Source organism: Vicugna pacos, chromosome 6, assembly GCF_048564905.1.
Source record: "Vicugna pacos chromosome 6, VicPac4, whole genome shotgun sequence".
Taxonomy (NCBI): Eukaryota; Metazoa; Chordata; class Mammalia; order Artiodactyla; family Camelidae; genus Vicugna; species Vicugna pacos.
Window position 1 is genome coordinate 39,406,972 of NC_132992.1, and position 24,152 is coordinate 39,431,123.

The 24,152-nt window shown below is 37.1% G+C and overlaps 1 protein-coding gene across 4 annotated transcripts in view; it reads left to right on the top strand.

Annotated features, from left to right (window-relative positions):
• The window catches only part of NUBPL (NUBP iron-sulfur cluster assembly factor, mitochondrial), a 242,682-nt gene that overhangs the window by 213,002 nt on the left and 5,528 nt on the right, over positions 1–24,152 (top strand). For all 4 annotated transcript variants that reach the window (XM_072962887.1, XM_072962888.1, XM_072962889.1 and 1 more), the window contains 2 exons: positions 13,941–14,061; positions 18,215–18,297. In XM_072962887.1, coding sequence (XP_072818988.1) covers positions 13,941–14,061; positions 18,215–18,297 — 204 coding nt within the window. The remainder of the gene's footprint in view (positions 1–13,940; positions 14,062–18,214; positions 18,298–24,152) is intronic.

A 24,152-nucleotide genomic window follows, 5' to 3' on the forward strand; every position in this document is an offset into this window, starting at 1 on the left:
GACATAGTATAAGAGCCCATGATGTATTAGAATGAATAGACTGTCAGGGAAGCTTTCATAAATTTTTTTTTTTTTTATCTCAGAGGAGCTTCTGAAAAGTATAAAATAGTAGAGTAGTGGTGTTGAGATGATCCGCTTCGACAAGTACCTTTTCTCCCTTGCCAGTTAGTGCAGAACTGTGTGCGTTAACAAGCCATGGAGCTCTGGATTGGATCAGTCTGCTCTTACAAAAATTGAAGAGCCTGGGAAGGATGATGCCAGTGTGCTTACCTTCTAGGTGATCTGAAGGCATTCTCTCTCACTAGCAGGGATAAAATTGTGATCAGAAAGTGTTTTAGGGCCTGCTCTTAGATGAGGACAAATAAGTGATAAAACCTTTGAGGTGTTCTGTGTTGTGAATTTTAGCTTGGAAAAATTTTAAAGCAATGGTAACCAAATGTCTGCTTCAGACAGAAAACTGTCTCAATAAAGCACTTATTTTGACCAATGTTATTTCCTCTTTGTCCTCCAAGATAAACTAGATATGAGTAATGCCTACTCAGATAACTAAATAAGGTTATTTTTATGGGATTTTTAAAACATAAATCAGCAAAAAGAGAGAGAGAGCGCGCTATCCACCAAAAATTACAAGAAAAGTAATCCATAATCTTTCTTTGTGGCAGAAATTAGATAACAGGGCCAATGGTCTGTTATTGCCACTTCAAAATCATGATAATAGTCATTCTACCAGCATATGAGTAAATGCTTAACTTCTCATTCTGTAAGATGAAGGTGGAGGTATATGTCCAGCTCACTCAAAAGCATCATGGAATCCTTGAGAGAGAAGTTTGGCAAAGAGAGGATGGCAGACTTTCACTAGGTGGGTGCCACTGAAGGATTAAAGTTGAGGATATCAGCAAGGAAATGCTGTGAGGAAGTATTCCAAGTGAAGGATTTGGACCTGCATAAAGCTCATAAGACCAATGCTGAATTAGTTACGGAGTAAAAGAGCTGTTTTTGATCAGAAAGTGAATGACCAAGTTTAAGTTTGCAGAGCTGGAACAGTTCTGGGTCATGACAGGGTACAGGATGTGGTTGGTCATGGGTGTGTGGGGCTGAAGAGGAGTGGGAATGAAAGTCATTAGAAATGCATAATCCATCCATTGTTTTTTTGACATCATCCTGTATCTTTATTAGATCCCTTATTTTTCACTCCTATGCTTTAATTATTTGCCTTCTAAACAGCAAAAATTTGAAGGAGAGGTAGAATGTCTTAATCATCTCTTAACCTGCAGAATAAGAAACGTGCTTAATAATCTTCACAAGGGAATGAGTGAGAACTTCCCAGCAGAGAGAACTCTGTAAGCAGTTGTGGGACAGTCATGTTGTGGCTCCATTGTAGAGGGAATCCCGGCTATGAGTGGGATGTGGATTTGATGACTTCCGAGATTCTTCTGGCACTTAAGAGCCTTGGAGTCTGAATAATGTTAAAGCATTTGAAATTAGAAAGTGTTCCATAAATGCAGAAGAGAAATGTTATGCTTTGTTTATACCATGTTATCCGTTTTCCCCGGTTTTTAGTCTTACTCTCTGTTTTTTCCCCCTTTGAAGTGCATTAGTTGTCATGGAAACAGTGATGTCATTGGTCAGGGTTTATTAATGTCTGCAAGAACATTTTGAAGTTAATTTAAATAATTTCTTAAAACTCTAGGCTCAGATAGAGGAAGGAGAAGAAGAGATAGATGACTATTAAATTCTCTGTTCTCTGCCTGAAGTGATACCAACTCTACCAAATCCTTGATTATCTCAGTATTTATAGGTAGACTATTTTTTAATGATAAAAAATTTTCAATCTTACACATTTTTAATGGTAAATACTTTATGTGCTGTGTCAGTCTCATCCATTTTTGTTGCCTTCTTTTATGAGAGAAGCCCAGGCACCTCAATTTGGAGCCCTTCCCCTACCCTTTGAACTTTTGGAGTCACAAGGATTTCACTTCCCAGCCCTTCTTTTCTTAGGTAATCTCCTTCCCAGCTCCTCAAATTACATTAAAGTCTATTTCCTCTTTTATTCTTTCTGTACATAAAAGATCACTTGGTTAATTTAAATTCAATAAATAGCTATTTATTTATTCTGCAAATATATATTTACTGATATTGGGTGTCTTCTTTTTTAAAAAACACTGTACTTTTTTTTTTGTTTGAGAGGGAGGTAATTAGGTTTAGTTATTTACTTATTTATTTTAATGGAAGTAGTGGGGATTGAACCCAGGACCTTGTGCATGCTAAATAAGCATGTACTCTACCACTGAGTTACACCCTCCTCCCCTTGAGTGTCTTCTGTAAGCAAAGTACTGTGATAAAGTCCATTAGTGATTAAAAAAAAATGGAAGCTTTTTCTTCAAGTAGCTTGTCACCTTGTAGACTAGCTCCATTAGGGTGCAGGGGCCCTAAATTCTGAGGGACATGAGAATTTTCTTCTCTGGGCTCCAAGGAGGGTGTTCATGGAAAAGCCATTTTTCCCCCATGTCCCTGTAATTTTGCACATGCTAGTCCCTTGCCTGATAGGCCATTGTCAGTTCATATTCATTTCTCAAATCTCTGCTCAGTCATTACTTCCTCTCAGAAGCTTTTCCGAAACTACCAGAAAAGGTTAATAATTCTTTCTCTGAACTACCTGAATATATATTTCATTTGGCTCTTATCCCACTGCAACTTTACCTGTCAGTCTGCACAGGAGAATTTGAGTTCTTGGCTGGTAAGAAAACATACCTTAAATATCCTTAAATGTTCACTGCCTGGCACATAGCAGGTGTATGATAAATACTTGTTACACTGACATTTGACCTGGGATATAATGCCACCCACGATCTGCTGTTCCCAGCTCAAGGCTGCTCTGACTTGCATTCTGTCTGTCACAGGTAAACTGTCCATCTTTCACGTCTTTGAGATTTCCATACAGTTTCTCTTCTTATGGTCCTCAGCATGCTGTTTCCCCATCTGAGAACCTTTTACTCTCACTTTTCACCCAGCAGCTCCTTTTTATCCTTTGGTATTTGGATTAAGGGCTCTTTCTCTGGGAGACTTGCCCTGACCCTGTTACCTAGATAGGCTCTTGCTAGTGTATGATCCAGTAACAACTGTTTCCCCTTTTGTAACCGTTTTCACATTTGTCAGTACTTTCCCACTTACAGTGCCGTACTGTCAGTTCTGTGAGCGCAGGGACCACTTACCTCCCTCTCTGTCTAGAACATGTAACTGCTCACTAAATATATACTGAATGAGTGATTGCAGTAGGATTTTCACAGGCATATCATGGGGCTGGGGGAGGGAAGGACTTCACTCTGAAAAGAATGAGGAAATCACAAGTGTTCAGGTTTGTTGGTTAGTCTGTAGTTGAAGTCATATGTTTGGATGTGTCTATGCCAGAGCTAGGTTTGGTCAAGCCTTAAACACTCAGGAAAGGAATTTGGACATTCTTCGTAAGATTTTTAGAGACATCCATAAAGAATGCTGGATAAGAAGTAGACAGAGTTAGAACAGAGCTTTAGAAGGATTTAATCTGATGGAGATGAATGGAAAGGATAGGGGTGAGGAGAGTGTGGAGGCAGTGAGGAAGCATTTGCAATGGTCAGTTATTCACGCTGCAGGCTGTGACCCACCATTGAGTCAGGAAATCAATACAGTGAAGGATATAACCAGTTTTTAAACAATATTAAGGTAAATTGCTCTTAGGGAGAGAAAATGTTATTTCATAGGGATTTGGTTTCAGTCATAAACACACACGGTGTTTTGTATCAGATCAAGATGTCACATATTTCTCTTAATAAGATAGTTTAATAAGTTAGAAAAACACTGGTGTACATGATAGGCAGTAAGGATCTGGTTTAGAAAAATGGTAATGAAAATGGAAAGGGGAATAAGTATAATCGATATTTTGAAAGAAGAATTGACAGGCTTGGCGATTGATTGCATAGGGTAGGGTGATTAGGAAAAAAAAGCAGAAATCAAAGGAATTTTGAGAGTTATGCTGCCATTAATAAATCTACCAGAAGCTAGTTTTTTTCACTCAGGATGACAGTGAACTAGAAATAAGAGGTTAGATTCTCAGTTACAAGTCCCTGCCCTTATTCTCCAAGGGTTGTGATTTAAAACTGTTTGGCAAGGAAGAGACTGGTAGAGAAAATGATTTGGTGTCAGCCTTTTTAGTACTAGTCACATCACATGATGTATGCGGCTGTCCCTTCTCCTCACAGAACCAGATTTTTTATTTATCTGTATATTTGTAGCCGCTTATACACAGATTTTTAAAAGCACATAGAGAGCCATGTTCTTTAAGCATATAATCTCTTTTGTGGTTGCAAATTAAATTACTTTAGAAATTGTGTTATAATTTTAAGTCAATAAGGTACTACTTACAGAGGCATCTTTACGTAATAGTTAAGAGGGATGAGCTCAGGAGTCTGAATGCTAGAGTTCAAATCCCAGATCTGTCACTTTGTAGCTTAAAGACCTGAGCAAGTTACTTAATCTAGCCTCACCATTCATGGCAGTAGGTATCCATTTGTACCAGGAATCCATACCTTCAGCCTTGAATGCCATAGAACTCATGTGTTCACAATATGTGTCTCAGAGCTTTTTCATCATCTAAGTTTGTCTGTTGAGACCCCAGAGTCCTATTTTGTTTAATACCTCAAGACTACCTACCTTAAAAACCAATTTAGAAATAGGTAATCTTACATGAAAATAGAGGCAAGTGACACATTTATTTTCTCCTTTTCAACCTTGAGCATAGTTTTCCCTCTGTGATCATCAAGTAGTCTCACTGGATTCATCAAATACTTTGATGTATTTAGGGAATCTTTCATTATTGGCTTTGAAGATCTTGCAAAGTGCTGTTTGACTTCTTTCTAGGAACACTATTAACTAGTTTGCCCAAGACATGACACTTGGCTTCCTTCTTCACAATTGGGTAATCTTTCCATTAAAAAAAAATGACTTTTCTTCAGTGACAGCCTTTGTAGAACTAGGTAGGCAGCATTCTGTATCTCAGCCATAATTATATCTTCGAGACTGAAGATGTTTGCTCATTTGTGTCTTTATCCAGCATCTCACAGAAGCCCAGGTATACTTAAAAATGAGACTGCTGTTCTGTATGATTTATGTGAATTAAACTAATCTAACCCTCACAACAATCCTGTGAGGTGATAACATTGTTTTCCCCCACTTTGCAAATGAGGAAACTATAGTACAGAGAGATTCAATAGCTCACATAAGGCTACCCATCTGTTTGGTGGGCCTCTGGAGTTTATCCTAGAATATCTGCTTTCCAGAGCCCACATTCTTAATTGCTATTTCTCTGATTATGTAAAGTTGAAGTTTAGTAATGTGACCGTCATAGAATACTACAGAGTGAAAGAGTCCAGGAAACAAGAGGAGTCTCCATTAAATTTGCTTATCATTGGAGTCCTGATTGCCCAGGTGGGCAAGTAAAGACAGAAAACTGGTGAACTGAGAAGCGGGGAGGAGTTGAAGGGGCCAGAGGTTCTGTTGACAGTTGGGAGAGGTATACTGAGGGTTTAAAGGGAGAGGGGAATGCCGTGGCCAGGAAAAGGGCATGAAATCTGAGGCTCAGCCGCATCAGATGAAGATGGTTCAAATCAGGCCTTCCTTTATAACTGTGCTCTTAATTGCTATGTTAAGTCACCCCACTAAACTGTGTCGACTCGTCCATTGTTTTAGGCCATGTAGTTTCATGAACAGAATCCTCTAGTTCATTCACTTGTCATCTTTGGTGACTTCCACATACAGATCAGTGACCCAGCTGATTTGAATTTGGCTCTGTTATTTACTAACTGTGTGACCTTGAGCAAATAATTTAGCTTCAGTGTTTTGTGACCCATCTCACAGGTCACTGTGGCAGTTAAGTGAGATTGCAAATACAGTACTTAGCACAGGCCTTAGCACATGATATGGTGGCGGGTAGCTCTGAATGTTATGGTTATAGTGGTAGATTTTAGAGATCATTACAAACTCTCATTTTAAAATTCAAGGCATAGGGAAGCTGAGTTGCACTTCATGGACCCAGAGCTAGTTAGTTGGCCCTGGGAAGAGAATGAATACAGCCTCCCCATTGATGGGTCTTTCCATTGCCAGATTAATTCTGAAAGAGAAAACAAGTACAGCCATCTAATTTTTAAAATGATTGTATCTGTCCACATGCTTCAAGGAATATACCAAAAACTGGTAACAAGGCCAATGGAGAACTGAAAAGCACTTATGAATCAAATCAATTTCAGTTATTATTATTCATTCTCCATTTAACAGGGAGTTTTTCCTCTTCATTTTTTCTTAAATCATAGCTCTTAATCCTTGTGACAGGATCCAGCCAGCAAGAATTTAACCTGATTGTAACCTTGAGAAATTGGATTATATAGTAGCCTGAAAATCTTACCTGAATCTGGGTTTAAAATGCCAAGAAGAAATTAAAATTGGGGTCTTTTGAGCCTGCTTAATTCAATACATTTTGGACACAAAAATCCAATATTTCAGAGCAATGTTGATATTTCAAGAGAGAGAGTTTTTTAAAAGTTAATAAAAGAAGTACTCTTCTGAGCCAGTGATGGATTGGAATAATGGAATAATAACGTGTAAAAGGCCTGTGGTGGCTGATGTTAGGGAGGCATGGGGCACACACCTTTCAGTAAAACCAGCTGAAAAAGAAAAAAGGATCTTAAACTTAGATGAGGCATTAAAGAGTGACTGAGCATGCTTACAGCTGCGTCTCAGTGGTATTATGTAAATTAAGCTATGGCAAAGCGTCTGTTCTCTGATGTTTCTGTGATGAAAGGGTACACAAAATAGCTCTACAATAAACACAAACAGCTTAACAGTGTATAAAGTATTCACACAATGTAGGGCTTTTTAGAGGGGTATGGGGTGGTTATGTGGATATGAATTTATTTCTATTTAAGACAAGATCTTTTATGAGTAACATTGTAATATGGATATTATAATCTCCTTTCTTGTTATATTAGCTGCATCTGTTCAAATCACTGATTATAGAGGATTAATCTTAAATGAACTAGGGCAGGGTTTTCTAATCCTTTTATTACTCAAGGCTATCTTTTAAACTTTTCCCCATCTAACCCCATGTTCTTAAAAGGCTGTCTCTGCCACATAGTCTGCATATCTTTCTTTTTTTAGTTTGCATATCTTAATAAGTAATTTGTTTTGTCTCTTTTAATTAAATATATGTGTGTGTATGACTGTTGTATGACCTTCTGAACAGAAAGAGATAACCACACACGAGTGTTGTCACAGTCAGTTGATGTAATTTTAACTAAAAGCAAATAAACTTGACAGCTTATCTGTCCTGTATAATCTTGAAGGTAAATGTTTCATTTCTGTTCAATATTTTAAAATATTCATAAATGACAGACCCTGCTAAATTTTTTTTTTGCATCTTTAGAACCTTAGAACAGCATTAGGTAGGAGAACTGTCAAAATAAGTTTACAGTCAGACTTTAATTGTCAACAACGGCACTGTCCAATAGAAATATAATTCGAGCCACAAATGTAATTTTAAAGTTTTTAATAGCCAAAATTTTAAATATTTTTAAAGATACGAAAAAAAAGTGAAGTTAATTTCAATAATATACTTAACTCACTATATTGAAAATACCATCATGTCAACATGAAATCAGTATAAAAATTGAGAATCAACTAAAAATGAATTGTATTTAAAAGTGCTAGGAATTCTGACTGTTCAATAAGAAAAAGACATATAATCAATGGAAAAAATAGACAAAAGGCCTGAACAGATACTTTACCAAGCAGAATATACGAATGACCTATAAACATATACAAATATACTCAACTTCACTGCTAATTTTGGCAACACAGTGCACAGGAGAACTGGGCACAGAGTCAGGAAGGATGAGAACTAACTGGAATGCACCTGCACTTCTGCATATCTCTGTCACCGCCTGTGACCACAAGAAAACTTTATAGTGTAACACCTGAGGCCATACTTGCTCTCCCCAGTACTTGCTCTCCCCGAATTTCATGCCCCTTTACCTTTGGTAGACTTTAACCAGGAGCCATACAGGGAAGAAGATTCTAGGAAATATAGTTCCCAGTATAAACAGATTGACAGTTGAACAGTCCAGCGCCATGAGATACCACTACACACTTACCATATTTGCCAAAAATGAAAAAAGATTGATGATGCCAAGTGTTGGTGAAACTGTGTCATGGTGAAGTTCTCATACATTACTGGTGGGAGTGTAAGTTGGTAGAACCTTATTGGAAAATTAGCGCTTTTCATTACTGAAGTTAAATATGCATAACCTAGTACCCAGCAAAAAAGACATGTATTAAAATATTCATAGAAGCATTGTTTAGAATAGCCAAAACCTGGAAACAATACAGATGATCTACAAGAGAATGAGTAACTGTGGTATAGTCATCAGAGAACCTTAGGACTCAGTGAAAATAAACTACAGATGTACATGGTTTAGCTGGATGAATCACACAGAAAAATATATTGCATTATTATATTCATACAAAGTTCAAAACTAGACAAAATTAATTTATAGTGTTAGAAATCAGGTCGTTTATACTTTTGGCAACACATTTTGGAGAGTTCACAAGGAATGCTAGGGTGTTGGCAATGTTTTATTAACAGCGTCATGGTAACATGGGCATACTTACTTTATAATAAGTCCATTTACTCACACACTTATGATTTGTAGACTTTTTATGTATTTGTGGTATACTTTGGTGAAAAAGCTTAAAGAATAACTTGTAAACTTTAAAAAATTATTGAGGTATTTTATGTTCTTTTACTTGTACTAAGTCTTCAGTATCCATTGTGTATTTTACACTTACAGCACATCTCAGTTCAGACTAGCCACATTTCAAGAACTCAGTGGTCACATATGACTAGTAGCTACCTTATTAGACATTGCTGGTCTAGAACCCCACTGTTTCAGAACTTCCCTGGGGTTAGACTTTTATTTCAGCTCTTTCCTTGGAGTGTCAGGTGGAAAGAATAGGGGGTTGTTCCTCCCAAAGACTGCATCTTAATTTTACTGCTACTGAGAGGTAAAACAGAATAATAAAAAAATTCTGTATTATATAAAGAATATTTCTGTTTTAAAGAGATGATTCTTTTTGTGTGCAGGTTCACAAGATGCCCAGTAAACCATTGTTTTGGTTATTTGTTCTTGTTGCTTTATTGACCATTCTTCATTCTCATGACCACTTTTTTTTTAAAAACACACACTTTATTGAAGTATGATATACATACACAAAAGGCATAAATTGTAAGTGTATACAGCTCAATGAATTTTGCAAAGTGAACACACCCATTGTTTATATTCAAGAAAAAGAGTATTACCAATAGCCCAGAAACTCCTGCCTTGTGCCATCTCCCAATTGCTACCTGCAAAGTGGAATCCACATTAAACACCATAGATTAATTTTACCTATTTGTGAACTTTATATAAATGGAATAATAAGTATATAGTTTTGTATGGCTTATTTTGCTTAGAATTATGTTTGAGAAACTGACTCATACTGTTGATTGCAGCTTAGTTCTTTCATTCTCACTGCTGGGTATCATTCCATTGTGTGAATATATCACAGTGTATTTGTCCATCTTACAGTTGATGGAAATTTGGGTAGTTTTCCATTTTGGGGTCATTAGTTATGAACACTTCTGTACATGTCTTTGGTGATGTTATGTTCACATTTTTGTTGATGTATATAACAGAGTGGAAATACTAGGCATACATCAGTTTAAATAGATAACCACCAAACAGTTTTCTGAAATGGTATACCACTTTACACTCAACTGAAACTATGAGTTTTGGTTGTTCCATGTCCTCAGTGACATTTGGTATTTTGGGTTTTTTTGAGGGGAGGTGGTGGTGTTGTACTCACAAAGATGTTCATCTGTTCTAATCAGGTCTTAAGCATAAATGTATGGTATCTCATTGTGGTTCTAATTTGCATTTCTTGGATGATAAATAAAACTGAACACTTTTTTCTCATGTTTATTTATCTTTGGATATCTTTCTTTATGAAGTGCCTGTTAAGTCTCTTGCTCATTTCTCTGGTATATTATCTGCTTTTTTCTTATTGGTTTGTAGGAGTTCTTTATATACCAGATAAAAGTCCTTTGTCATGTATGTGAATTATAGATACGATCTTCTATTCTACAGCTTGTCTTTTTACTCTCTTAATTATGTCTTCTGATTAAGTTATTCATTTTAATGTCCAATTTAACAAAAAAGTTTTTGTTTATGTTTAGTACTTCCTTGTGTCCTGCTAGAAAAATCTTCGCCTGTCTCCAAGATTATAAGTATATTTTGCTCTTTTCTTCCAAATGTGTTTTTGTTTTATCTTTCACATTTAGCTCTATAATCCATCTGGAATTAATTTTTGTGTATGGTGTGAAATGAGGGTTAAGATTCCTTATTTTTCACGTGGATATCCAATTAACAGGCAGTGCTGTGCAATCTCCAGTATAAATTAGTAACTTTAGTGTATGAGTCTGTTCTGGTCTCTCTGTTCTATTGCAACTTTTTTTTTAAAGCAAAGTAGTGTATGTGTAGGAAGTTTTTAAGAGGGTGAAATGCTACAGTTAATTGGAATTAGTTTATTCACAATAACCTAGGAAGCAGTATTTGGACATTTATCCTTTAAATAGAAGAAGTTACATGTTATCAGTAATAAAGCCAAGCTTACTTATCACAGCCTCTGAATTTCAAGCATATAATGGGTTGTTTATCTCTAAATTGTTCCAATTATATATCCTTATCAGTAAATGATATTTGAACATGTATATATAATTCATATGTATACATATATAGAGAGAGATTCTATAATGTATACTATATAGAGATATATTATAAATTATAAAAATATATAGATATTAATATAAATTATATGTATGTATCTATAGATTCTATAATATGTACTATATATAGATATAGATTACAGTATAGATCTGTATATAGTATACGTGTACTAATATGTTATTTTCATTATAACACACACAAAAATTGGAATTAAAAAGAAAAAAATAGAAATTCTAATACTTTCTTCCTACACCTCTGTGTCAGGCAATGTGGGCTGGATTACATGTACTAACAACCCTCAAATTTCTGTGGCTTAAAAAACAACACAAGTTTATTTCTCTCATTCTACATGTCCATTATGGCTTGGCTTTAACAGTCCTCTGCATTGTTCTTACTTTGGCACTCAGACTGATGGAGCAACCACTTTCTGGAAGCTTGCTAGTCCCAGGAACAGAAGGAAACATAATGGGGAGTTAACACTTAAAGCTTCTGCCTAGATGTGACACATGTCACTTCCACTCACATTTCATTGTCCAAAACAAGTTACATGTCCTCACCTAATTGCAGAGAAGAAAAATTGTAACCTTGTGCCCAGGAGGAAAATCCTGTGCAGAGAAGAACTGTGTAGGAGGAGAACTAGAGTATTTTAGAAAGCATTAAAAACTGTCACCTCTGATATGACTGATTTCAGAGAAAGTCCTGGATTTCTCTTTGTCTAAGAAAATAAACACACAAAGACAAGTCCTTTTAGTTTTTTCTCATTCTGTGCTATTTTAAAAACCATACAGTCCTGAGAAATGAGTCTCCTGCAGCCATAGGCATAGTAGTCTCTCTTGCTTAAAACCCACTAATGGCGCTCGTGTGACCCAGACACCTAACATGGCCTGCAACCCCTACCCCTCCTGCCACATGTCGCATCACTTACCGCATACCTCAACCGCCCTGCCTTTCAGTTCCTTGAAGGAGGCATGCTCCTTCTTCTGTCTTGAGTGTGTTTCCTCCCTTTCTCCTTGTTTTCACCTGTATATTCTTTAACTTTTAGATCAAACATTTCCTAAAAGAAGACCTCTCTGACTCCCAGGGTAGATAGTTTTCTCTTTTCTACAGTCTCATAATACTCTGTACTTTGCTTCCAGAGAGGCTGTTTCATCTTTTAAAATAGATTTTTGCACTGTTTGTTCAATCTGTTTCTCCAATTAGCATGCAAACTCCAAGTCTGTTTTGCTCACCACTGTATGCTACTCCTTGTGTTTAGCCCACTTACTGGCGTATAATAGGATCTCATTAAATACTGAATTTAGTTATATTTTATGTCTGTGACATTTATGTAGTCTATATAGAGAATGTCTGAGACATTTATACAGTGCATAGCGAATGATTTGATAGTAAGAAGTTAATCACACAAGCTGCAAATACACTCGTGCTCCATGCCTCTGTATCTTGGGGACTCTAAGAGATTCCAGAGTAGGAATACTTTTCCTGTTCTCTCTGGGTTAGAATATACCCTCACTTAAATTTTCACGTTAAATGTTTCTCCTTTTGCCACTTCTAGAGTGATATTTTTATGTTTCAGTTGAAATCCTTATAGGATATATTACATTTAACATAAATGGCAGTAAAAATGCCCAAGCAATGAGTGTATTAAATAAACACAGTGAATAAACAAATGAGCTGTGTGATATTAAGATGTGTGTTCTTCTAGCCTTCTGAAGATGGTACTGAATTACCAAAACACAGTGTGATTTATTTTTTGTGATACTTTGCATCAGCAAAAGGGCATATGATGCTTGGAAAATGCTTACCTACAAATTTATGTCCCTCACTATTTGTCTTCATTTACATGTGTTGTAGGAAACTTTAGTCTTTCCTATTTCTCTTTTCAGAAAGAATAACAAATTTGATCACCTCCTTGTTTATATGTTTCATTGTGGACTGCCAGTGCTATTCTCCATTTAAAATGCAAATGTCCTAATAGCGATACACACATGATGATAATCTTTTTGGTGGAATGATATAGACATTATTATCTCTAAGCCTCTGATAGTTGTTTTCCCCATTTTTATTCTAGAAGAGAACTACTGCTTCCCATCAATAAGAAGTGGGATTAAAAGGATCATGAATAAGGATTATATTTGCAGAACCCGTCTATTCAACAGATGTTTATGAAGTATCTATTTTGTGCCAAAAGCTGGAGAAGCTCTGAAGTAGATGGACACTTTGTATATAGCCTTAAACTTTTGTTGCAAATGATAGCATTTTGATAAGAGCTGAGTTTCAGTTTTTGCTAGCTGTGTCAGTCTTCTCACCTATAGAAAAGGGATGATAAAAACCCATCTCATAAAGTTCTGTGAGGAGTAAATAAAACAGTGCATATAAAGCACTTATTTCCCAGTGCCTGATATATAATAAGCACTCAGCATATGTAAGCTGTTATGTACTGTGAGGCTTTGTCCACAGTTAGCCTCTTAGCTATTTATTTTCCTGCATTTCTTCCTGCTTATTTTTTCCATATTGCCCTCAGAACTAAATTTCTACAACATAGGTCCAATTGTGTATCACTACCTCTTCGATGCCATCTCCTCGATATGGCTTTTTTGTCTCAAGAAGAATGTCTCAAATACATGGATGGCATCTAGCACCTTACCATCTGACCCTGGCCTCTCTTATCACACGAGCTTCTGCCTTGGCACCCCCACTGGGTTGCAGCCCAGATAGGCCACACAAGTTATATTTCACTGCGTTGGTTTATGCTCCTCCTTCTGCCTAGAATTCCTGCTGAAGGTCTTGACTGCTTTTCTTGCCCTCAACCTAAAGAAACAGTTCTCTATGGGCAACTTCAGAGAGTACTTTTATTCCCAAACAGAATTTTTTCATCCCTGTCATTTGTGTCTCTTTAACATTTATCACATTATTAGAGTTAATGATATGTGTCTTGCTCTCCCACTGGCTTGTGAGTTCCTTGAGAACAGAGACCATAACTTATTCATCATTATATCACTGGAACCTAGTAGGCATGCAGTAAGAACTTGTTGAAATAATGGGTTGAGATTGGGTTACTTTTGTTTAAATTTCAATGTGTCTTTATTATTGTAGGTTCTGGGCCTTGTCCAAAATATGAGTGTTTTCCAGTGTCCAAACTGTAAACACAAAACTCATATTTTTGGTGCTGATGGTGCAAGGAAACTAGCACGGACCCTTGATCTTGATGTTCTAGGTAAGACCACAGGATATTCTTTTGCAGGGGAAAGTGGAGATGAGGCATGGTGATGAAGAATATTTCAGAAAATGATGAATTGCTTTTGGCTTTGTGTTTTGAATCAAGTTATTATAGCCCAGTTCTGTGTGCTAACCTTTCTTTGGCTTTTTATAATACTTCATTAGTGGAAGGCATTTTGTATAGGAGGTTTGTTCTGCCAATTATGATAATTTCTGCTATAGATTAAAAACTGCCTCTAACTTGAATTTTAGAAGAAGGTTTTGTGTTCTGAATACTGCGATTTGAAGTCTACATTTTAAATAATGGTCATCAGTTTGTGAAGTTGGGAAAACATCTCTCAGTATAAACAGATACATACAAAAATACCTTTTCCGTATGTTATAGCAACCTTTGGAAGCATCAGTTCTTGGTATGATTGAAGAAATGCCTTCCTGATCAGTTCTGAATTTATTAGTCCTTCTGTTCTAGAAAAACAGTATTTTCTGTTTTCTGTAAACTTTATATATGTTTGCCATGTCTATCAAATATGGCACCTGAAACTTACATTGTCTATACTGTTCACATTACAAAATTGAAGGTAAATTAATTAGCGTTTTGAGGAGAAGTAAAATCATGTGTTAGGTGAGCAAAACACAGATTTGGGATACAACATGATTTTTATAAAATCCACAAGCCAGGAGGTGGTTATAGCTCGGGGTTAGAGCGTGTGCTTATCATACATGAGGTCCTGGGTTCAGTCCCCAGTACCTTTATTACAAAAGTAATAAAATAAAAATTAAAAAATCCAATTACCTCCACTGCCCCTCCCCCTCAAATCCACAAGCAACTTAATGGACTTTTTAGGAAACGTGTTTTGATATTCTACTTACGAGTTTCTGTTCTGGGCAAAGGCAGATGTTAGATGCTGAATAAGAGAGACATAGAGTGAATTATTAGTTTTAGGTAGTTAACAATTAGAGATTAAGGAATTTCAAAACATTCTTTATTATAATTAAGTCTCTGAAAGTTGATGTTAAATGTATTATTGTTATTATGCATTTGTACTGTAGCAGCTACCACAGTACCAGGTGAATACTAATGATATATTTTGATACATTGCTATAATTATAGCTACTAATTATATTCTGCAACTGCTTTTCATTTAACTAACCTAGAAAGTTCATTTTCCAAATCTGCATAATAACATAACAGATTGACATTCACTTATATAATAAAGTAAATGTGTGATTATAATGGCATTATTGAATTATGATGACACTACTATAATTCCCTAATTTATGAATGGGTGGTACAGTTTTGTAAGTCGGTTATTGAAAATTTGAAATTTGAATCATATCTCCTAGAGAAAAGATCTCACATATGGAAATTATACTTTAACCAACAGCTCACCAATATATAGTTGCCTTAAATCTATATCAGAAACACTGACTACTGATCACAGAAACTGAATAGTGCCATAGACTGCTATATCTAATTGTGTTATGGAAAAAATAATTTACAGTTGTAACACAGAGTACATCTCCTCCTTTTAATGTGGTTATAAGGACTCTGAGGGATCTCCCATGAACTGGTGCAGGGGCTCTGACAATGAAGAGGTTAAACTCGAAATGAGGAACTGAAATCAGGGGAAGAGTTCTCAACAGCTATGGCCTCCTGGCTGGGTGAAACCACCCCAGGACCCTTACTTGTCCTTGACTTGACTTTCTAGCTACCTCTTAATTTATTTTCATTCATGGGGCTGTGTTTCAACTGATTTTTTGTTAAAATGGCCCTTTCAGAACTTTATCCTTATTCACCTAGAGGGACAGTTTATGCATAGTAGTTATAGCCTCAGATCGTCTCACAGAAACCCCTTTAACTTTTATCTCTGAAATGTGCTTCCTTCAGACCTAGCCCTCAAAAATACTTTTGAAGGCCAGGCTGAACTGCACCCACACTTAACTACTTTTACTCCTTTTCATCTTTCTCCATTTACTACTGCTAGCCCATTACTGCTCTCACCGTGCCATCTATTTTCTAGCAAGGTGTTCCTCTTTTGAGTTCTCCTCTTCTGTGGATTGTGAGTCTCTGGAGGGCAGAAATGATGTTGATAGGTGGCTGCATAAAGGAGAGGGCTTTATTTTTCCTTTCTCCCATTACTGCTGTAGAAGTGGAAGCATTCAGAATTTCTTACTATTTAATCGCAGTTCATAAATCAAGTAAAAAACTTTATGGGTTTCTAAGTATTTTCTATAACGTATCTTCCCTTGCCTGTGACAGCTTTCTACAGTCCAAAGTTCATCTATAGAACAGACATCAAATTTACTGAAAAGCTGGTCTTTAAATGGTTACGGAAATATTCATGTATTTTGTCATTTGGCTATTGAACATTTAAGAAAGAGTTGAAGAGTTGGTTAAGATCTCAAAATTTACTGATAATGGTTGATATTTTTAAGACATTACCTCTCCCTAAAACAGAATATATACGCTTGTCAAGTGTAGATGGAACATTCTCTAGGATAGACCACATACTTGGACACAAAAGAAGCTTCAACAGATTTAAGAGGATAGAAATTATTTCAGGCATCTTTTCTGATCACAATGGCATGAAACTAAAAATCAACCACAGAAAAACAAACAAGAAAAAAACAGCTGCATGGAGACTGAACAATATGCTACTAAAAAAAAACCAATGGGTCAATGATGGAATCAAAGAAGAAATTAAAAAATGTCTTGAGACAAATGACAATAAAAACACAAGCACACAAAATCTATGGGATACAGCAAAAGCAGGCCTAAGAGGAAGTTCATAGTGATACATGCATTCCTCAAAAAACAAGAATAATCTCAAATAAACAACCTAATCTACCACCTAAAAGAAAAAGAAGAACAAAAAAACCTGAAGTCAGCAGAAGGAAAGAAATAATAAAGATCAAGGAGGAAACAAATTAAATAGAGATTAAAAAACAATGGAAAAAGATCAATCAAACCAGGAGCTGGTTTTTTGAAAGAGTAATCAAAATTTATTGATAAGAGGAGCATTAGATATCTGTTCCACTATTGCTTCATAATATAAATTGTGATAGGTTTGTAATTTTGTAGCATTCTTCTGTATTATTTACATTGCCTGGCATGGTGCTGAATGAATTCTTTTTTTTATTTTAACATTGTTTTATTGAGTTATAGTCATTTTACAATATTGTGTCAAATTCCAGTGTAAAGCACAATTTTTCAGTTAGAGATGAACATACATATATTCATTGTCACTTTTTTTTTCGCTGTGAATGAATTCTTTATAGAGAACATACACATGAACACATGTTTCAGTAACCTTTGCATGGGTCTGGAGTGGTTCTAAGAATGTTGAGTACCACGGCAAGTCAACTCTTCTACTTAAAACTCCATTTACTGCATTTTAAATCTCAGCTTTTTGAAAGACTTCATCTGCGATGGTGTGATAGACTCAACTGGATGATAGATCAGAGCATTTTTCATCTAAATTCTACTACCTAACAGCAATATATCCTCAGGAAAGACACACATCCCCTCCAATCTCAAGTCTATAAATTGGAGGTTCTTCTTATATGTTTCCTGAAAGATCATCAAGCTCACAAGTTATCTATAATGCTATGTAAATTAATACATAATAAAAGAAAAATAATTCTAATCAAGAGGCAAATAGTTGAGATAACAAGTCTGGTACTTTTCAGCAGTTCTCTTAGCTCATTCATCTGCCATCATCAGGAAGATTATTTTGTTGTGCTTTTTTTGAACTACTTTACCTCTTTTCCTCTCCAGTTTCCTCCTATTATGTGACATATGTCTATATCAGATATTATAGGGAGAAATAATTTACAGATGTCTTCCAAGCCATTTCTGCCTGGAAGACCTCCACCAAAGAATAAATCAGAGGCCTATCCCTTGAGTGGCTGCCACACAGCGTTCATATACACATATGTAATCATGGTACTACTCTCAAATGGAATATCGTGCCCCTAATTTTCATTTGAAATTCCTTTTTTGGAGATTTAGCAATTTGAGGATAGTCCAACTCAAGCTGATTTGAATCGGTTTAGTTTAAACTTGTTTCTTTCTGAAGTTCAAAGAATAAAATTCCAAATGCCTATATAAACTTCTGTGGTGCTAATGGATATCTGATGGGCTCTTTTAGGAGATGTTCCCTTACATCTTAATATAAGGGAAGCTTCAGATACAGGCCAGCCGATTGTGTTTTCACAGCCTGAAAGTGATGAGGTAAGTTGCATTTCTAAGTATGTATTTTAATTTCTTTTCACCAGATATATACTTTTTGACATATAGAAAGAAAGTTGGGAAGATCAAGTTTATCTATTCATAATGTATATTTTAAACAAAGATTAGTTAACTTATCTAAACCATCTTTAAGCTACTATTTTGTATGGTAGACATACCAATGCTGGCTCTGAACTATTAGCTAAACAAGTTCACCTACAAAGAATCATCCCAACCAGTTTTCTCATGAAGAACACGAACAGTGAGAACTTACAGAGTTCTTCTCTTGCTGGCTAGTAATATCTAGCTGTGTGAGGTTATTATATTTCAGCATTAGAAGTTCAGCTGATTGTTGGGGGAAGGAAACCTCATATAAGAAAATATTAAATTGAGTATAGGGAAACTGTATAAACCTTTTTAAAAAATTTTTTTTACATTTTTTATTGAGTTATAGTTATTTTACAATGCTGTGTCAAATTCTAGTGTAGAGCACAATTTTTCAATCATACATGAACGTGTATGTATTCATTGTCACATTTTTTTTCTCGCTATGAGCTACCACAAGATCTTGTATACATTTTCCCCTGTGCTATACAGTATAATCTTGTTTATCTATTCTGCATTTTAAAATCCCAGTCTGTCCCTTCCCACCCCCTACCCCCTTGGCAACCACAAATTTATATTCTATGTCTATGAGCCTGTTTCTGTTTTGTATTTATGTTTTTGTTTTTTGTTGTTGTTGTTGTTGTTGTTTTTAGATTCCTCTTATAAGCGATCTCATATGGTATTTTTCTTTCTCTTTCTGGCTTACTTCACTTTGAATGACATTCTCCAGGAGCATCCATGTTGCTGCAAGTGGCGTTATGTTGTCGGTTTTATGGCTGAATAGTATTCCATCATATAAATATACCACATCTTCTTTATTCAGTCATCTGTTGATGGACATCTTGGCTGCTTCCATGTCTTGGCTATTGTAAATAGTGCTGCTATGAACATTGGGGTGCAGGTGTCATTTTGAAGTAGGGTTCCTTCTGGATATATGCCCAGGAGTGGGATTCCTGGGTCACATGGTAAGTCTATTCCTAGTCTTTTGAGAAATCTCCATACTGTTTTCCACAGTGGCTTTCCTTGCTTCCCTCTCCAACTCTTAATGATTTAGATGTCTTCTTTTACAATTTTGTATTTATTCTTTTTGTAATTCATGGCAGTTATCTCCTTTCCAGTTATAAGTTTCTCATTTTTGTAGCATCCTGCTTCTTTTCTATTTAGCCTAGACCTGTGAATATTTCTTTTAGCTTGGGTTTAGAGTTGCTAAACTCTTTAAGTTTTTGCTTGTCTGTGAAGTTATTTATCTCTCCTTCTATCCTAAAGCATAGCCTTGCTGGATAGAGTATCCTAGGCTGCATCTTTTTTTCATTCAGGACTTCGAATATATCTTACCACTCCCTTCTGGCCTGTAGTGTTTTCGTAGAGAAATCAGCTGAGAGCCTTATGGGGGTTCCCTTGTAACTCAGTCTTTGTTTTTCTCTTGCTGCCTTTAGGATCATTTCTTCATCCTTGACTCTGGCCATCTTGATCATGATATGTCTTGGTGTGGGTCTGTTTGGGTTCTTCCTATTTGGGACCCTCTGAGCCTCCTGTACTTGGATATCTGATTCCTTCTTTAGGTTTGGGAAGTTTTCAGTCATGATTTCTTCAAATACCTTTTCAATCCCCTTTGTTCTTTCCTCCCCTTCTGGAACCCCTATTATGCGTAGATTGGCACGCTTTATATTATCCCATAGGTCCCTTATATTGTTTTCATTGTTTTTTATTTGTTTTTCTCTCAGCTGTTCTGATTGGGTGCTTTCTGTTGTCCTGTCTTCTAGGTCACTTATTCGTTCCTCTGCATTATCTAGCCTGCTTTGTACAGCCTTTAGGCCAGCTCTCATCTCAGCAAATGGGTTTACTAATTCTACTTGGCTCTTCTTTATAGCTTCTATTTCATTTTTGACATATTTTATATCTCTAAATACTATTTCTTTTAGTTCCTTCAGTACTTTGATCAGACCTTTTTTGAAATCTTGATCTAGTAGGCCATCAATGTGTATTTCCTTGATCGTGCTTTCAGGGGATTTCTCTTGCTCTTTTAATTGGGAGTGGTTCCTCTGCTTCTTCATATTGCTCATATCTCTGGCACTGTGGCTTAAGGAGTATCAGTTATCTAGTTCTCCTGGAGACGGTGTGCTCTTAATGATTTTATCGAGAGGTCTTTGTGTCTTTGCCCTGTTTTGCAAACTCAGCTTGCTGTTTCCAGAGGCCCTCTGTTGGCACCCTCGTCTGTGCTGCTCCCAGTGGCTATCGGCTAGCAGATCACACCCCCTCCTAACACTGGGTCAAGAGCTGAGCTCTTACCCGGTGGGTGGGTGGGAGGGCCACTCCCCATCCTGATGCCGCAGTCAGATGCTGCACTTCGGGGGGAGGCAGGTGGGCGGATCGCGCCCCCTCCCAGCACTGTGGTCAGGTGCTGCATTGCTGCCAGGAAGCAGGGTGGCTGCCCGCCCTCTCCTGGCACTGGTCTCCACTGCTCTGTGCTTCTGCCCGCTCCACCTCCGGTTGGCGCTCTGAAGGCGGGCTCGGGGAGGACCGCGGAACAGCCTCACCCCTGCTGCATGTCAAATCTCAGCTCCTTTTTTGTCTTGGTGGCACAAGTTCTCTGAGATGTAAGGGCAGAAAGATCCTCTCTGCCTCGGGCTGTAAGCAAGTCTCAGTCCTGCCTAGGAGGTTGCGGAGCACCCAGTGCAGATTCAGGTCTTGGCCCCGCCCCACCCAGGCACTCGCACAGGAGGAGATGGCTGTGGCTAAGCCCCGCCTCTCTTCTCGTGAGATGCGCCAGTAATGGCAGCGCTAGTCTGAGGAGACAAAGGCTATGGCGCCCCTCCCCCCAGAGCACAACAGCCGTGTTGCTTTGCTTTTTTCGCAATTTATGGGGGACCAAGGTTGTTCTGCTCCATATCCCTTCCCAGCCACAGCACACAGCACCCTGCAGTCCCCAGGGGCTGCCTCAGTGCAGCCGCCTCAGTCCTCCACCCGGCTCGGGCAGGCTGTCCCAGCCCCAGTTGCCAGCTTGCATCTCGGGCTGGGTGTCGCGGGGACCCTTTGTGCCCATTTAACTCAGTTCTCTGGGTCAGGGGTTGCTCAGGGCAGATCTGAGCCTCGGAGGCTCTCCCTCCATCCTGCTGGCCTCTCTGTTGGAGGGGAGGGACCCAGCAAACGAGCACCAGTCCTCCTTTGCTGCTCCCTCCCCACGGAACTGGTCCTGCACTGTTTTGCTTTTTCTTCTTTCTTTTTTCCTTTTCTCCTACCAGGTTTTTGGCATCTTTGTCTTTCAAAGAGGGCGATGTTCTGTTGGAGTTCAGCAGGTGCTCTGGTTGGCTGAGTAGGTCCATAGATGTGAGTTTTGGTGTATTTGTGGGAGAGGGTGAGCTATAAGTGTCCTACAAGCGTCCTTCTCTGCCATCTTGCTTCTCTCTCTGTATAAACCTTTAGAGATAGGATTTTCATTGTTTTTATTTTAATAAATATGATCAGAGAGGTAGGGTGGGAAAACTAGTAGTGTTTCATTAGCTAATATCATTGGGGATACAGTTGATACATTTTCAGGATTGTTGAGGCTTTAATTACTTTAAGCATGAAGTCTTTTATTTTATTCCTTTTAAAAATAGAAATAAAAGCAATCATATATATCTCTTCTTTCCTAAATAGCACTTGCTATTTAAGTTAGAAACTGAGCCATCATCTGGTACATCAGTTTTGATGTAGTTTTTGTGCTCCTTTGCCAAACAGCCCCAGTCAGTCTTCTAACAGTTTCTCTCTTTTTTTCCCTTAGCTAATGAGTGTAACTTTACAGTACTGTTTTCTGTCTGCCATAACTACTACCTCTTTCATTGTACTTTGCTTCCTCTAATCTTATGTGAACTGGAAAATAAAAGAGCCAAGCTGGGTTAGAGCTGTGAATAAAGTAAGAGAAAAATTGACAGTCAGGAGTCTCAGGCTGGTAAAGCAGATTCATTCTGAATTATCTCTTTTAGGGGCCCAGAGCTCCTTTCCTTTCTTTAGGATCTGCAGTTATGGTACAGGTGATTGAGCTGCTGGGAATATGATCTCTGAGTAAATAGAGTGTAGCACTTGTCATTGTTTTTCTTTTCTCTGCCTCGTAGGTAGTAAATGCTAAATTTCCTTTTCAGTCTTATATTAGAAATCTTTCAGATAAGCAAAAATCATAACCTTTTATTGCTTTCGTAACTGAAATCTGGCCATCCCAACACCATAGGTGTACTTTATGCCGTAAATGAAAAGTTGTATGAAAATTGAGGTTTTTTTTTTAATTACATACTTGTAAATGCCTCCCAGACTATTTAAAGACATTCTGTGATGATTCCTTATAAATAAGAATAATCACTTACTAGTTTATTTTATTATGAATTTAGATTTTTAGTATTTTTTAACTTATCCATTATAACTTTTTTTGAGATTCTCTAAAGCAAGAACATTTCAAGGAAGTTTAAAGAATAGTAGAGAAAGTACAGCAACCATCAAAACCTAATATGATTTAAAATTCTAAACAATAGTGTTTGTAAAGTTTTTTGGAGTGACATGTTTTTAAAGTTCTCTTATATTTGCATAAACATTAGAGCTATTATTTTACTGTTGCTCAGTGACATTTATGGGAATGTTAACAAGCTAACCCTTTGTGGTGTAAGCTAGATTTGATTTGATGAGGTATCTGCAAAAGTTGTGAGAATTTTATGCACCACATCGTCAGTCTTACATCAGTCTTAATATGAAGACTTCTGCTTTATATATAAAGACTTCTGAGCAAGTTTAAGATTTAGACATGTCCATGAAAAGGGGGAAAAATGGAACCTTGTATTTATATTGTTTCCATAGAAGTTAATACTTCCTACTCTTAGATTGCAGACATTCATTATTATTAATCATCTTCGTAATAATAATAGCAATTATAGTGTGCCAGACACTGGCATTTATTTACATAATTTCTATGCTCACAACAACTTAATGTAATATATAAATAGTACCCATTTTGCAGATGAGGAAATTGAGGCTTAAGAAAGTTTAACAATTTCCCCAAGGTCACAGAACTTATAAATGGTAAAATGTGATTAAAGGCAAGTCTATTCCTTCCAAACATTGGCCTCTTTCCATTATATCACCTTCTGAGTCCTATACTAATAGCTACAATTTCTTCAATTCCTTCTAAGAAGTGAGTACAGTGCTTAGGTGCGTTAAATACAATACATTATCTTATTTGTGAGATCTGTATGATAATCTCCGTTTTTCAGGTGAAGAAGCAGAGTCATTTACAGTAAGGAATTTGTCCAAGATGATACTACAGGCAATTTCCACACCCGCCTCTGAAACTATAGCCCATGCCTCCTCGTCGCAACACAGTATCTGATTCTCTTCCTATTTAATTGCAAGATTAGTTCAGTGTCTGTCTTTTGTGTATATTTAGGCTAACTTTTAGTTCACCTCCTTTTCATGCCACAGAGAGTTAGAGAAAAGGGTGAGGAGACTCTGCCCCTCAGGTCCCACTGGCGTGCACAATCACAGGGCATAATACAGAGGATCTTAACCTGGATCTGAAAATCCCCTGAAGTTACACCCAGGATGTATGAGTGTGCATTTTTCTGGGGAATTGAACAAAAGCTTTATTAGATTCTCAAAGAGGTCTCTACATGAAAGGAAAAACATTCATCTGTATTGGCTTGGGATTTCATTACCAAGTTTGCCACTTTCTAAGTGTGGCCATAGGCAAGTTCCCTCATATCTCTGAACCTTTCTGTTCATCTGTAAAT